The sequence below is a fragment of the Hordeum vulgare genome, chromosome 6H, assembly GCF_904849725.1.
Source record: "Hordeum vulgare subsp. vulgare chromosome 6H, MorexV3_pseudomolecules_assembly, whole genome shotgun sequence".
NCBI classification, from domain to species: Eukaryota; Viridiplantae; Streptophyta; class Magnoliopsida; order Poales; family Poaceae; genus Hordeum; species Hordeum vulgare.
Genome location: NC_058523.1, coordinates 447,265,953 through 447,281,690, shown reverse-complemented (window position 1 = coordinate 447,281,690; position 15,738 = coordinate 447,265,953). Strand labels below are relative to the sequence as shown.

At 45.8% G+C, this 15,738-nt stretch overlaps 2 protein-coding genes across 5 annotated transcripts; both read left to right on the top strand.

Moving 5' to 3' along the window:
- Positions 1-1,287: 1,287 nt before the first annotated feature.
- Positions 1,288-5,573, top strand: LOC123402336 (uncharacterized protein At4g15970-like). Of its 4 annotated transcripts, none has more exons than XM_045096241.1 (5): positions 1,288-1,674; positions 2,414-2,779; positions 2,939-3,420; positions 3,537-3,665; positions 3,954-5,573. In XM_045096241.1, the coding sequence occupies exons 1-4, from the start codon at positions 1,372-1,374 to the stop codon at positions 3,556-3,558; spliced, it is 1,173 nt and encodes a 390-aa protein (XP_044952176.1). In that variant the 5' UTR covers positions 1,288-1,371; the 3' UTR covers positions 3,559-3,665; positions 3,954-5,573. The 4 variants fall into 4 exon arrangements, with proteins under 4 accessions (XP_044952176.1, XP_044952174.1, XP_044952173.1 ...); XM_045096239.1 differs by having other exon boundaries at positions 2,939-3,665; positions 3,954-4,094; positions 4,455-5,573; XM_045096238.1 differs by having other exon boundaries at positions 2,939-3,665.
- A 5,246-nt stretch (positions 5,574-10,819) lies between these two features.
- Positions 10,820-11,694, top strand: LOC123402337 (RING-H2 finger protein ATL80-like). The gene has a single exon (XM_045096242.1). It carries the CDS (start codon positions 10,891-10,893, stop codon positions 11,404-11,406), a length of 516 nt encoding a protein of 171 aa, XP_044952177.1. The 5' UTR covers positions 10,820-10,890; the 3' UTR covers positions 11,407-11,694.
- The last annotated feature ends 4,044 nt before the right edge of the window (positions 11,695-15,738 follow it).

Below are 15,738 nucleotides of genomic sequence, written 5' to 3'. Positions count from 1 at the left end.
TTCAAGCATTTCGGGAAAGCATCTCGATTCATTGATCGCTAACAATCGGGTCTGTATCTGCATCATTTCGTTCTCTCAAGTACTATGGACCAAACATGATAACCACATCTTTGCAGAATCTACACAATGCCAAGGCATGTGGACTCACTAATGCGTACATACTTATTGACAAGGTCATCGGAAATTCCGCTTGCAAGCATCCGAACAGTTGCAACACATTTTTTCTATAAGAGGAGAAGTCGATCTTTCCAAGTACATCATACTTGCATTAGAAGTAATCATCATACCCCATCACTACAATCTCAAATACGATTGAACAATAGTCCTATCATTCAGAGACGTCATCGAAAAAGCTTGACAAAGAATAGTGATTTTGTGAGATCAAAATAATCGTTGTAGAGTGGGACATGACCATTTTCTTTGTTACGATTCAACCCATGAGCATGACCTGGGATCGACCCCCTAAACAATAGTTGATGCCTCAAAAATGTGGTCATTGAAGATGAAAGTAGCAACCATAATATTATCATTGTCGGACGGTGGTAAACATACGATGTTATTGTAAAATAACTCATCCGAGTTATCTGCCACGATCCTTCAGAGCGACGAATCTGTATCTCACCAGACAATGAAGGGCGTGGACGAGCCTCGACCAGGTCTGGCAAACAGCCAAACACCTCGTGGGCGAAGGAGGTGGGTGTGCACAAGTCGCAGTCGATCAATGGTCTCGTCCTCGGCCCGTCCAGACAGCAGGCTGTTGAACCCCTCGTCCTTCGACGATGGCCATGAAGGTAGCGGTGGTATGCCGAGGGCTACCAGTGACCCTGGCTAAGCGGAACTTTTACTACTCGTACTATGGCAAAAAGCGATCACAAACATCGACAGAGTGAGCATCGATGAATGCACTGGAGTGGAGCCATCGATAGATGCAACGACGGAGGGGTTGTGGCGGCGGCGAAGAGGCCTGAAGTTGGATGACGGCGACGAAGACGAAGAGACCATGTTGTTGATAAGGAAGAATAATAATAACCTACTCCCTCCGTTTTTAAATATAAGTCTTTTTAGAGGTTTTATTAAAAGACTACATACGATCCGTATGTAGACGTATTTTAAAATGTAGATTGATTCATTTTATTTCGTATGTATTCCGTAATTCCTTAGTAAAATATCTAAAAAGATTTATATTTAAGAAATGAAGGGAGTAGATGTCAACTTTATTTTCGTGATCGCATAAATCCTATCTAAATTTAAGCTGGAAATGGCCCAACCTGACAGTGCGGCGTGTTGTGAAGGACACTTCCACACTGCGCGACCGACTCAGCGGTCAGCGCACACCGCCGCCGACGCCCCCTCTCCTCTCGCAAAATCGCAATGGCGCGGACCTCACGCCAAACCCTGGCCCCGCCGTCCGCGACCTCCCTCCGCCGACTGTACGGCCACTCCAAGCCGCCTCCTCCGGCGGCCTCGGCGTTTAGGAAGGCCGCAGCGGTGCTTCTTCTCGCCGCGGCCGTGGCGCTGCCCTGCGCCGTGCTGTACCGGGCCGTCGTGTCGAACACGCCTCCACCGGTGCAGGTCGCCTCGGATCGCCAGCAGTGGGACCCTCCTCTCGCTCCGGTTATGGTCCCCGAGGCTGAGGAGGGCAGCCACCGCGACCCCATTTCCGCCGACGATCTGGTGTGCTTCTCTCTCTCTCTCTCCCCTCCTCCTTCCCCACCTCTTTGATCCTGTCAATCTCTCGTCTGCCTTACTTTTCAGTTATGGAAATTGAATAGGAAATTACATATCTTAGGTCGCTAGCACACTGTTATCCAGGCCTCATTTATTTCGCCAATATCCCTAATTTTAGCGTTTGGCCTTCAGAATCAACTGTTCACCCAACTGCTCTGTCCTATATATGGATAGATTGTCACGATGGAGCTTTATCTTTGGGAACAACAAATTTGATTTGGTGGGCATGAACATGAATTTGGATGTTAAAATCTGCAAACCTTAAGGAGTGAACGAATACACTTATAGCTGCTGATTTGTATGGCATCTTGAATATTCTAATCTTATTTATGAGTCGGATCCGTTCCACTGAGAGAAATAACTAACATGTCAAATGATTAGCCTTGCGCTTTATAGTCGTATTCAAATGATTGTACATTTCCTGGTGAAATGTCCCTGGTGAAATGTCAACCTTCCTCCTTATTTTAGTATTTCCTGTCTTGTTTATTGAAATATTTTATTCTTTGGGTTATGTCAGTGATTAGCCTGATGCTTTTCTTTTTTAGCACTACGCTCATGGGATGAAATAAGTTTCAGTTTCGCTCGCGGGTCGCGGCTGATATGCTACCAAATTGAACTGCTTGCCGAGGCAGAACTTATAAGTTAGTATTACTTTGTGTGACAATTAATATAATCATCCTTGTAGGACAGTGAATATCTCAAACTTGAGCAAGTTCTACAAGAGGCTTCTATGGACAATAAGACCATTATATTGACGACACTTAATGCTGCATGGTCTTCTCCAGGCTCAGTTATAGATCTTTTCATTGATAGCTTCCGTCATGGTGTTAGAACTAGTTCACTACTGAAACACCTTGTGATAATAGCCTTCGACTGGAAAGCATATAAACGATGTACTGAGGTCCATACCTACTGTTATGCTCTTGTAACTGATAATGTGGATTTCTCTCAAGAGAAGAGGTTTCTGACTGCTGGGTATCTGGAGATGATGTGGAAAAGACTGGATTTCTTGCGCCTAGTTCTTGAAAAAGGTTACAGCTTCATTTTCTCGGTAAATTTTCATCTATACTTTACTTCCTGCTCTATTGCATTAATATATATTCTACTTTGATACCAGCACAGTAAGATGTACCCTTTTCCTAAAAATAGCGAACTTGAAAAAGTCAAATTGATAAGCATAAACTGATTTACTTCTTTATATGCATTTCAGGATGCAGATATCATGTGGTTTCGCAATCCATTTCCATATTTTTATCCCGATGGAGATTTTCAAGTTGCATGTGATCACTATGTAGGCAATTCAACTGACTTGAGAAACATAGCTAATGGGGGATTCAACTATGTGAAGTCGAACAATCAAAGCATAGAGTTTTACAAGTATTGGTATTCTTCACGACTGAGATACCCTGGTTATCATGACCAGGATGTACTTAATTTTATAAAGCATGATCCTTACATTATGGATATTGGATTAACCATTAAATTTTTAAGTACTACATACTTTGGTGGTATTTGTGAGCCAAGCAAAGATTTAAATGAGGTCTGCACAATGCATGCTAACTGTTGCATTGGATTGCAAAGCAAACTTCATGATTTAAGAATCATCATGGAAGACTGGAGGGATTACATGTCTATGCCATTAAGCTTAAAAACATTTGGGGCATTTTCATGGAGGGTACCGCAGAATTGCAGGTGTAAATCTACCTTGGAATTAAGTTAGAGGTTCTTGTACTGTTGTACATAAAACTATATTATGTGATCAATTACATACTGTTGACATGTCTAACAATGTTGGTTCCTTTATGCAGTCTTTCATTGTTAAACCAGTGAGGCATGTTTTTGCCTTTTCGGATGCAAATGGGTGTGGTATAGTCAAACAAACATGTCAACTTCTGAGATTTTTTGTTGGCAACTGGAAAGAAAAATGTACTTGAAAGGTTTGTTTACATCATTATACCCTCTGTTTGGTTCAAGACCAGATTATGATCGTGCATTTACTTATGAGTTGACGCTACCCTAGTTGACTGTAGACTTTGGTGGTCAACAATTGCTAATGTGGTTTCTAAAAAAGAAGAGAAAGACACCAACTCTAGTTTAAGTTTGACGTATGACTAATGGCTCAAATTTGGATGGTTTAACAAAATAACTGGTTTAAATTACTGATTAGACACTGTCCAGTGGAGTACCGAATAAGATTCTCAGATTCCAGTTTTACTGTCTTTCAGGAAAAACCAGTGCATGAGGAACTCCACCTTTTGTTTGAGAAAGACCCGGCTTAGCCAGATTATAATATCTTAAGGACTCTGCCAATTGATGCCTTCGTCAGTGCTATGCATCTCTACTTTGGAAAAATAACCAACATGAAGGTGCAAGCTGTTTCTATTCTCCCTTTTCCATTTGACAGTGGAGCTGCAGCCTTATGTGCAAAATTTCCATTTGCATCAGTTATGTATACGTTTCCTCTGTCTGATAAGCACCGCAAGAGAGACACTAATAGAAGTGATCTGGACACAGGATTGGTAGATAAGTCACTTTACTAAAATCATCTTTACTGATGATTTCCAGAAGCCTGATGCATAGTTTTCTGGCCTTTCAGTGGAGGCCCTTTTTCTCCTCTTATTCATAGTCTAAAAACCAGCATGATGCAACTTTATAATCGTCTCAGTGTCCAAGAATGGACTTTATTTAGAACGTGACGGTGAATCTTAATTCGTGACTTGTGACAGTATCAATCGGGATCATTTCAAGTTTTAATGTTGAAGGCATCCGCACAGCAAAAGATGAGCTGGTTATGACTTCCCAGTGCAAAAGATGAGCTGGTTATCACCGCAGAAACCAAAGTGCCAAGGAATACATATCTTAAAACAGAATGACTGAATGAGGGGTGGAATGGTATATTCAGTGTTTATAGGATTCCTGTTGCTTCTACTGCATTGAGGGCTCACTTGATTCATTTGGTAAAGTGAAGGAAAAACATGAGAATATAAATTTCCCTTTGATGGCGCTATTCTCTCATTTGATTGATTCAAAGGAATGGAGCAAAGAATTATAAAGGAAACTACAACTATCGTCTGATCTTTGGGTTTCCAGAAATATCTCATTGTTGTATTCTTATATGCACAATGGATGATGGACTTACAGCATATCCAACCGGACCTCACTTTGTCCTCATTTGTCCGGATAGTGCACCGACAAGAGAGAAAAAGAAAAGGCCTATCCAACCAAATGAGGGGCCAAATCGTCCCAATGTCTGACCTGTCCACAAATCCTCAAACTCAGCCCAGATGTGAGGAGGAAATGAGAGTGTTCAGGCACTCCGACACGGCCCACTTTGGACCACTTTATCCTTTTATTTTTTCTTTCTTTTCTCTCTTCATTCCCATCAATCATATGTATGCATCTAGATAATTTGAGGGATATGTCTGCGTGCATGAACACATGAGGGTTCGGAATGGACAGGTCAGATACATCCGTGGACAAATGAGGGGCCAAATTCCTCGACATGGCCTGCCAGGCCAAATCCGCCTCACATTTGAGTAGGAAATGGGGGTGCCGAACAGCTCGGACATATGGGCGAGAAATAGTGGGTCATGTTGGGTGGCGACTTTCTGTCCGGGCGCGGGCGGTCTACCCAGATAAATGGGGACGATGGTTGGAGAGGCTCTTAAATGACGTATTGACATTATGTTTTCCCTTTTCAATGCTATGATTTCCATTTCACTGCTTATTAGAGACTTGTTTTTTCTGTGAATCGTGTACAAAACTTATGTTTTCCTAGCCTCTGTTTTATACATGTATTCCTATCATATTCTTATGTTATTATTAATATACCAAAATCCTGCGAATCAAGATGGTCAATACCTAGGAAGGAACTTCAGTTGCTATCAACTAGAAAATCGAAATAGTTAGGGAGGAACTTTAGTGTCTTTTCCTTATTGGTAAACTTTGATTTCATTTAGGCAAGCAAAATCAGGTCTACCAAAAGTATCAGAACAATAAATTATGTGTCCTCGGAAGGTAAATTTGCACCGTTCCAAATCACATCATTCTATTCTTTTTAAAATATGCTTTCACGTTTGATTTGAGCCTATAAGTTCATCTAAAGTGCAAAATATTCCATGACTAAAAATATTACTCCATTCATCTAAAAATAAGTGTCTTTAAGATTAGTACAATTTTGTACTAGGGCTAGTACAAAGTTGAGACAGTTATTTTGGGACAGAGGGAGTAAAAGTTAATTGTGGATCAACTTAGATTTAGAACTAAGATCAATAAATCTCATAATTTTACAAAATTATAGGTCAAGCTGAATCAGATTTATGTTTGAAAAGTCGGAATAATTCAGGATTTCCTGAATAGATAGGGGTAAACTTAAAAAAATCTGAATATCCCGTGTTTTAATTATTTTTGCCCATTTTTTCCCACATGTTAATCGTTCTATTTTTATGAAAGTTTATGTGTTCTAATAATAATATTAAGTTTACTGCGGAAATTTTCTGTATTTTTATATATAGTTAAGTAATTTGTATAAGCTCTATATAATTTACTAAAATCATCTGAAGTGAAGTGCGCTTAGCCACAATCATGATTTTGTTGTTTTATCAACCAGGTACAGTCTTGTCGCTATAGACTAATGGATATGGTCCATGTTCATATCAAATCTTGTCTCTGTAGACTAATGGATCTGGTTATTGCTATGACTATATGACTGAGGCCTAACGGTCAAGACCCTATTCTGATCTTTTTCTACAACAAGGACAGTCAGTCCCCTGCCCCGATGAATCTTCTAGAGCGCATTGTTTGTTGATGGATGCAACCTGGGGTACTACTCATCAGGCGCACACATCTTCCTGTCGCTTGATCCGATGATGGTGTCCACTTCGAAAACAGCGAGCGAAATCACCACACCACATCATTTCAGCTAGACAGATCTTATCTTATCACGAAACCGGGGCCTTATCGGCGATGCTCTGCTTTTGACATGCTCTGAGCTCGAGTTTTCTTTATTGAAAAAGTTTTTCGTCTCGTTTTATAGATAAAACAGACCACCACAGCAATAAGATACAACATAAGTCCGCACTCCAACACACACACAAAATAACACAACAAAAAGTATAAAAGGGTTTTGCTCTTAACAAGCCTTGAAAAAAGAAAAGGCAAGCGGGAGACCCGCACACGCACATGAAGGAAAGCGCCTAATCCGGCTCAGGTGGTGGCGGAGGGAGCGGCGGCGTCAAGCAGAGGGCCATGGCCATCGTCCTCAGATCAGTAGTAGTGGCCTTGATGGCGTCCTGGTCCTGATGACGGCTAAACAGTCGCCAGAGCTGTAAGTAACCACATATTTTAAACATCGCGTCAGTCGCACGTTGGATCACAAGCTTATTTCGAACCGTCCAAAACGTCCAAGCAAGAACCACAATGACCACCCACCTAATGTGACGTCTAGAGGGGGAGGGGGGGGGGATGAGGCGGCCTGGACCTCGGCGAAAAATGCCTGGAAGTTGGTGTTACACCAACGCCAATCAATGGCTTCACGGAGGCAGCTCTAGAGGAACTGGGCGGACACGCACGAGAAAAAGATGTTGTTGGAGTCCTCGGTTGTCCCGCATCGCCCGGGCCGTTTCGCTTAAGCACCTCAACGCCGGACGAAACACGGTCACGAATCCATCCCGATCTTCAACGAAAGCCTGCGAATCCATCCCGATCTTCAACGAAAGCCTGCGAATCGATCCCGATCTTCAACGAAAGCCTGATCGACCCTATCAACTCAAGGGGCTCTGAAGCAGACGTAGCAGCTATGGCCCGATAGAGGGACTTCATGGAGAACATGCCCGAAGGTTCTAGGTGCCACGAGATGCGATCGGCACGCTGGTCTAAGTCCGGTTCGTGAAAGGCTACGGTCTCGAGAAGCTGGCGCGAGTCGAGCTTTCTTTCAGTCGAAATCACGCCTTCTGTCCAAAGTTGCACTCATGACCACTTTCTTTCTGGCGGTTGCTTTTGCACATGTTTTGATTCTACATATCCGTGGCCCAAGGACGGCGAAACCGTATACCTACCTGAAGACTGTTGAATGCCACTTAACTTGATCATCCTTGGTTGGGTGGTAAAAGACCGTCGCTGCAGCCTGCAGTGGCCGCCTCAGGTCTTGAGCAGCATGATACTTTGAGCGACGGCGAGAGAACACGGCGAGCCAAACTGCAGGCCGCGTGGTGATCCGGCCGGCATTATATTGTTTGTGTTTGAAGAGAAACCACGTCTGCTGGAAGAGATCCTGCTGCTGGGTGTGCCTATCATGGGCGAAGCCAGCGCAGGATGAAAAGTTCAGGACGATCGGTCCCTTGGAATAAATCTCGGTGGATCTGATACTAGCATTCATGCAATGCAATGCAATGCAGCATGCCAGCATCATATGTTTTCTTCTTTTCAGCCCGATCGACTTTACTGAAAACCAGCAGGGGGCTACCCGTGTGCACATGTGGCTTTAATCAATCACAGGAATCATGATCCAATTATCCAGGAAGGAAAAGCAGTAGCGATGCACGCACTCGGATGGATAATCGGATGGCAGGTCAAGGCCTTTAGTCATTCTCTAATTTTCTTTTGGAGGCGGTCCCTTGGGTACTGAATGTGACACTGCTCGCGGCACGGTAGGTGCTCATACATCCCTTTGTTAAAGGCTTGAGCGGTTGTTGATAACGGTTTTCCATGTGGCATGGAATGACACCCAGCTCCTCTGAGGCCAATTCAGCATCCTTGTGTTTACGGCGCAGGTAAAACCCTTCTTCTCCCTTTTCTTGCAGGTGAATCATGTATGCATGCATGCATGTATGTACGACGACACATCTTGTGAAAATGCATATACTACTCTTTGGAAAGCATACAAGCAACAGAAACAGAGGCACGGTGCGGTGCGGACACAAAACAAAAGCCACAAGAACTCGAAAGCCAAACATCCGTCGCCCAAAGCGTACCGTCTCCACACCACACCCCAAAGCGCATCGCTTTCGCCGTCGTGTCCAGCCCGCCGGCCCTACACGTCGCGGCATCGGTGCATGTCATACGGTCCGTCGGTTTTACGCCCGACCATGTGATGAGTGCCGCCGGAAAGAAAGGCACCGCGGCCATGTGCCGCGCCCAAGTGGGTGCGCCGGCCCGTTCACCACTACGGCCAGCAGCCGAGACGGGGGTGCGTTCCGTGCTTCGTTGCCATCGCCCCTACGAGAAGCTGACACTTGTTACCGCGCGCCCGCGCTTGCTTCTTCCGGCATTGCGCCGAGGGCGCGCGCACGTACTCGTACTGTAGTGGATACGAAGGAGGGGCGTGAAAAGAACGGAGGTGAAGGTGTGTGTGTGTGTGTGTGCTAGAAACGTGACCACCCAGCGACCTAACGCAAAAAGTCAAATAGTACGCAGGGGGGCAGGCAGTAGCTGAGTGACAGGTAGCAAACGGCAACCGAAAGTCTGTGCACCGCACCGGAGTGCTGCTCGTGCGGCTCCAAACCGGGCCACCTGTCCCCTCCCTAACCCCCGTTGCTATGGGATGGGCATGGGGTTTGGTTGCTCGGATAAGTCAAGGTTTTTTTACATTGTTTTCTCTTATAATAATACTCCTATAGGAGTGCGGCTGATGGAGCATGGTTTGCTCGGATAATAAGTCAAGGTTTTGACTATTTGTCTCGGATACCAACATCTATCACTCTAAAAATAATAATAATCAAGGTTCGGATATGAAATCATACACCGGATTAAAAGTTACACGGCTTCCCCGTCACTTGGTTACATTAGTGTGGAATTTGTATTTGATGCGCTAATTCAGACTTTTTTGATGGCATGTTTGAAACTTGGAATTTCGAGTGACATTGTTCGTCGGGCTTCTGTAACCAATTGACGGAAGTCGTGCTATTGAAGGTGTTGTTTACTTGTTGTTGTGTTGATTTTTATTGGACGGTCTCGATATCCATGATGAAAAGATGATGTGGCAACGATGGTGTAAGGACCTTCATACCTTCTTGAATGCATTGTTGCGGCAGAAATTGAATTAGTTGTAGGTAATCTTTTTTATATCTTTGTAATGATTTGACCGTGGTTGTATTTGTTTTGTATTCTGGCTAATACTTCCTCCGTCTCAAAATAAGTGCCTCAACTTTATACTAGCTGTAGTATAAATTTGTACTAAGCTTGAGACAGTTATTTTGGGACGGAGGGAGTAATTAATAAGAATGGCTATGTCAATCATTATGATGCAATGGTCGAGGGTTTCAGCCTTATTTTCGAAAAAGTATAGGTCTTTAGATGAGTTTTTATATAGTGGCATATGCCTAATTTCCTCTACATCACTCCATGGGTTCAACTAATTTCATTTTACAATTTCTTCCAACGCATGATAATAAATTCTAGCGATTAAATTGGCATAATGGTGAATGGATTGTGTATATATGGTGTGTTTGGATTGTAGCCAAGGTGATCCTATCAATTTTCTTCTTACCATGGCCAAAACATTGGGCTTCTGTTTGGAACATGGCCAACTTCTTGGCATGCCAATGCTCCACTATCAATTCTACTTCGTTTCTCTAACGAATCTTGGCCAATCCATTGGCAGACAAAACCTCAAACCAATTACTTTTTTTGTTGGCTAACCAAACTTTTCGCCATGACAAGTTGGCAACCCTTGGCGAAAGCCAAACATACTTTCACATATACGCCTTGTTTCTCTACGAGACCCTGACATCCTAGTTTCCTGGCGGTCTTGCTCATGTTGACCCACCCAGTCGAAAGATTAGAAAAAGAAGTCACGCTTAGATGAGTGAGTGCAGGACTCCTGCTAAGACATGTGCTAAAAGAGAGCACTACTGCGGCCACATTAAGCCGTGCGCTGCAGTGAGTGACTAACCATTGGAACCCCAAAGGGCAAATGAGGATCCAACTTTCAAGTTCCAACTTCCAAACGAACTGACTCCACTCGCCCCGTGCTCGTTCTTCGCATTTTCCTCGAGACCCAAAAGCCGACCATCGTCTCTATATAAGCGCGCGAGCCAGCCCCTCCCATCCCACACTTCTTCCACGCTCTCCTCCCCCCCCCCCCCCCCCCCCCCCCCCGACCTACGACGAGCCAGCGGCGAAGCTCGTGAACTGAACTCAGTCACCTGCCCCCGGTGCGCGAACATGGCGGCGAGAAGGCTTCTTGAGGAGGCGGCGGCCGGCGGCGTGCCGCAGGACTCGCTCAACTCGGACCTGGTCCTCATCCTCGCCGGCCTGCTATGCGCGCTGGTCTGCGTCCTCGGCCTCGGCCTCGTGGCGCGGTGCGCGTGCGCGCGCCGCTGGGCACGCGCCGCGGACGCGCCGTCGCCCGGCGCCAACAGGGGCGTCAAGAAGGAGGTGCTGCGCGCCCTGCCCACCGTCAGGTACGTCGCCGACGGCGGCGGCGAGGCGCCGGAGGCGGACGAGTGCGCCATCTGCCTCGCCGAGTTCGAGGACGGCCAGGCCATGCGGGTGCTGCCGCAGTGCAGCCACGCGTTCCACGCCGCCTGCGTCGACGCCTGGCTGCGCTCCCACTCCTCGTGCCCGTCGTGCCGGCGGGTGCTCGTCGCCGAGCTGCCCCGCGGCGAGCGGAGCGGCCGCTGCGGCGCGCGGCCCGGCGGCATCCACGCGCTCCTCAAGGCGGTGCCGCTCTGCCGCTGACGTCGCTGTAGCCTGGAATTAGTGGCGCGCGCACTCGGGAAGGGACGGAAAGGCCAAGGGAAAAGTGTGCTCAGGGAAATTAGCCGGTGCATAAGGCTCGTTGGCTAACTTCTTATTTACCTTTCTCTTGGTTTGGGGTGTTAATTCTTTTTAGGTGTGGCTACTCTGCAATGTGAACCATTGATCATCAAGGCGTGTGTACATACATATTTGATGGGGGGATTTGTGATTGTAACCTATTTGTACATATGTGAAATGTTCTTATATAAACATGCACTTAGCTTTAAATTGGGAATGTGAGTTTGGTGGTACTTTCTGTTTGTGTCTCACGGTTGGAACTCGGAAATGGCATAAGAATTTGCTAAAGACATCTATACTGAAACGACCCGTGAATATATCTTTGACGCGCGCGCATTTACACTTGCGACGGTTGCACTTCATTCGACGCTATAGCTTGTTTCCAATACTTAGCAGTTTGATTGATCTAAAAGGATTTCGAGTTTTTAGCGCAATTGCCGAGGAATTGACATGCACCCCTCCCTTATCCTGGAGTGTCCAAATTTACGCGTATAAGTTTCTCTTTTCTCATCTTAACTATTCATTTTAGTTAGTATAAAGTTGAGCCATTTAAATAGAATGAAGAGAGTATAAAACAATTTAGAAATAGCATAGTACTCGTGTGTTATGGACCTGTAAAGTTTCAAGTTTAAATGTAATTTCATTTTGGAAGAAAATAAAGTAGATTTTTCTTTTCTAAAAGGGATTTTCGTCAGCCCTAATTTTTATTAAAAGGCATGGCAGCAAACATTCAAATTGTTTCACAACCCTCGGCAACAACAACGGTACGGTACCGCAACATACAATTTACAACTGCAAAGCGCCAACATAGCAACAACTACACATACCACATCATCCATGACCTATGAATGGAACCTAGATAGGAAACAAAAGGATGAGCGCTATAACACTCGGCCAGAATTTACGCGCACCAGTCGGTGATGAGGCAAACAATCTCCTTTTGTTGATCATCCGTGACATCCAATGACAGGGTTAGGTCCAAGCGATCCTTAACGCATCTAACTGGTGATGATCGAGAAGCAGAAGACATCGCATGAGAAGGGAAGACTGAGCACCATCACATAGAATTTTCATTGATGAATATATGCGCTCATCTTGTCCAGAATGCAGTTTGGATCCCGTGAGACACGGCCTTGAAAGGCAAACTCATTTCATACTGTAGAAAAGGGTTTTGGCAATGCAACTCTCAATATCATTGATTGGGTGCAATGGCACATATATATAGAGTATAATGTGGTCCTCAACCTCAATTATACAAGGTTAGGAGGTGGGCCGGCCTATACAGATATACATATGCAAAATACATATTAAGCCCCCCTCCCCGCAGTCGAAGCGTCGTCGAAGACATAGAGACTGGACCTGAACTCCTCAAAGACGGAAGAAGGTAATCCCTTGGTCATCACATCCGCAAACTACCGTGACGTGGGAACATGGAGAACTCGAATGCGTCCAAGAGCCACATGTTCGCGAACAAAGTGGATGTCGAGCTCAATATGCTTCGTATGCCGATGATGGACCGGGTTGGCGGAGAGGTAGACAACGCTGATGTTGTCGCAGAAGACAAGCGTGGCCTTGTGAACATCACAAAGAAGCTCCTGTTGGAAATATGCCCTAGAGGCAATAATAAAATGGTCATATTTCCTTGTTCATGATAATCGTTTATTGTTCATGCTATAATTGTATTAACAGGAAACAGTAATACATGTGTGAATAAATAGATCACAATGTGTCCCTAGCAAGCCTCTAGTTAGCTAGCTCGTTAGTCAATAGATGATCATGGTTTCCTGATTATGGGCATTAGATGTCATTGATGACGAGATCATATCGTTGGAGAATGATGTGATGGACAAGACCCAATCCTAAGCATAGCACTAGATCGTATTGTTCGTATGCTAAAGTTTTTCTAATGTCAAGTGTATTTTCCTTCGACCGTGAGATTGTGCAACTCCCGGATACCGTAGGAGTGCTTTGGGTGTATCACACGTCACAACGTAACTCGGTGACTATAAAGGTGCACTACGGGTATCTCTGAATGTGTCTGTTGGGTTGGTACGAATCGAGATCGGGATTTGTCACTCCGTGTGACGGAGAGGTATCTCTGGGCCCACTCGGTAGAACATCATCATGAGCTCAATGTGACTAAGGAGTTAGTCACACGATGACGTGCTACGGAACGAGTAAAGAGACTTACCGGTAACGAGATTAAACAAGGTATAGGTATACCGACGATCGAATCTCGGGCAAGTTCTATACCGACAGACAAAGGGAATCGTATACGGGATTGATTGAATCCTTGACATCGTGGTTCATCCGATGAGATCATCGTGGAGCAAGTGGGAGCCACCATGGGTATCCAGACCCCGCTGATGGTTATTGGCCGGAGAGGTGTCTCGGTCATGCTGCTTGTCTCCCGAACCCGTAGGGTCTACACACTTAAGGTTCGATGACGCTAGGGTTATAGGGAATTGTTATACGAGGTTACCGAAAGTTGTTCGGAGTCCCTGATGAGATCCCGGACGTCACGAGGAGCTCCGGAATGGTCCGGAGGTAAAGATTGATATATAGGACGGATGATTTTGGACACTGGAAGTGTTTCGGGCGTCACCGGTAACGTACCGGGACCACCGGAGGTGGCCCCGGGGGTCCACCGAAGGGGGGCAACGACACCAAAAGGCTAGATGGGCCTAGGGCAGGAGGGAACCAGCCCCTAGGTGGGCTGGTGCGCCTCCCACACCCAGTCCAATGCGCAAGTGGTGGGGAGAGGGGGGAACCCTAGGCACAGGTGGGCCTTAGGCCCACCAGGTGGTGCGCCACCCCCTCCCACCCTAGCCGCCGCTCCCTTTCCCATCTGGTGGCTGCCGCACCACCTAGGGGGGAACCCTAGGGGTGGCGCACCCCCTCCCCCTCCTCCTATAAATAGAGAGGGGTTTTGGCCCTTGGGAGACATACTTCTCCCTCTCCCTCGGCGCAGCCTTGCCCTTCTTTCTCCTCCTCTCTGCCGGTGCTTGGCGAAGCCCTGCCGGGAGACCTCGTCTCTCCATCGACACCACGCCGTCGTGCTGCTGGAGTTCTTCCCCAACCTCTCCCTCCTCCTTGCTGGATCAAGGTGCGGGAGACGTCACCGGGCTGCACGTGTGTTGAACGCGGAGGTGCCGTAGTTCGGCACTAGATCGGAATCGCTGCGAGTACGACTCCATCAACCGCGTTCTAGCAACGCTTCCGCTTAGCGATCTTCAAAGGTATGAAGATGCTCTTACCCCTCTCTCGTTGCTGGTCTCTCCATAGGAAGATCTGAATATGGCGTAGGAAAATCTTGAATTTATGCTACGTTACCCAACAGTGGCATCCGAGCCAGGTTTTCTATGCGTAGATTCTATGCACGAGTAGAACACAAAAGTTGTGGGCGATGATTTGTCAATTTGCTTGCCGCTACTAGTCTTATTCTTTTCCGGCAGTATTGTGGGATGAAGCCACCCGGACCGACTTTACACGTACGCTTACGTGAGACCGGTTCCACCGATAGACATGCACACCGTGGATAAAGGTGGCTAGCGGGTGTCTGTCTCTCCTACTCTAGTCGGATTGGATTTAATGAAAAGGGTCCTTATGAAGGGTAAATAGCTTTGGCATATCATCGTTGTGGCTGTCACGTAGGTAAGAAGGCGTTCTTGCTAGAAACCCAAATCAGCCACGTAAAACTTGCAACAACAATTAGAGGACGTTTAACTTGTTTTTGCAGGGTTTGACATGTGATGTGATATGGCCAAAGTTGTGATGTTGCATGTATGATGTATGAGATGATCATGTTATTGTAATAGGTTTCACGACTTGCATGTCGATGAGTATGACAACCGGCATGAGCCATAGGAGTTGTCTTAATTTATTGTATGAGATGCAACGCCATGTGCTTACTACTTTTACTTCATTGCTAACGGTTAGCTATTTAGTAGTGATAGTAGTAGTTGGCGTGACGACTTCACGGAGACACGGTGATGTAGATCATGATGATGGAGATCATGGTGTCACGCTGGTGACGATGATGATCATGCGATGCCTGAAGATGGAGATCCAAAGGGCAAAGATGATAATGGCCATATCATGTCACTATATGATTGCATTGTGATGTTTATCATGTTTTTCATCTTATTGCTTAGAACGACGGTAGCATAATAAGATGATCCCTCTTAAAATTTTGAGAACGTATTCCCCTAAGTGTGCACCGTTGCGAAGGATCGTTGTCTCGAAGCACCACGT

Excerpts from the sequence above, each read along its gene's own strand:
- LOC123402336 (XM_045096239.1), top strand. The coding sequence starts at position 1,372 with ATGGCGCGGACCTCACGCCAAACCCTGGCCCCGCCGTCCGCGACCTCC. Across the intron at positions 1,675-2,413 it reads CCATTTCCGCCGACGATCTG|GACAGTGAATATCTCAAACT; the intron begins GTGTGCTTCTCT and ends TCATCCTTGTAG. Across the intron at positions 2,780-2,938 it reads GTTACAGCTTCATTTTCTCG|GATGCAGATATCATGTGGTT; the intron begins GTAAATTTTCAT and ends TATGCATTTCAG.
- LOC123402337 (XM_045096242.1), top strand. The coding sequence starts at position 10,891 with ATGGCGGCGAGAAGGCTTCTTGAGGAGGCGGCGGCCGGCGGCGTGCCG.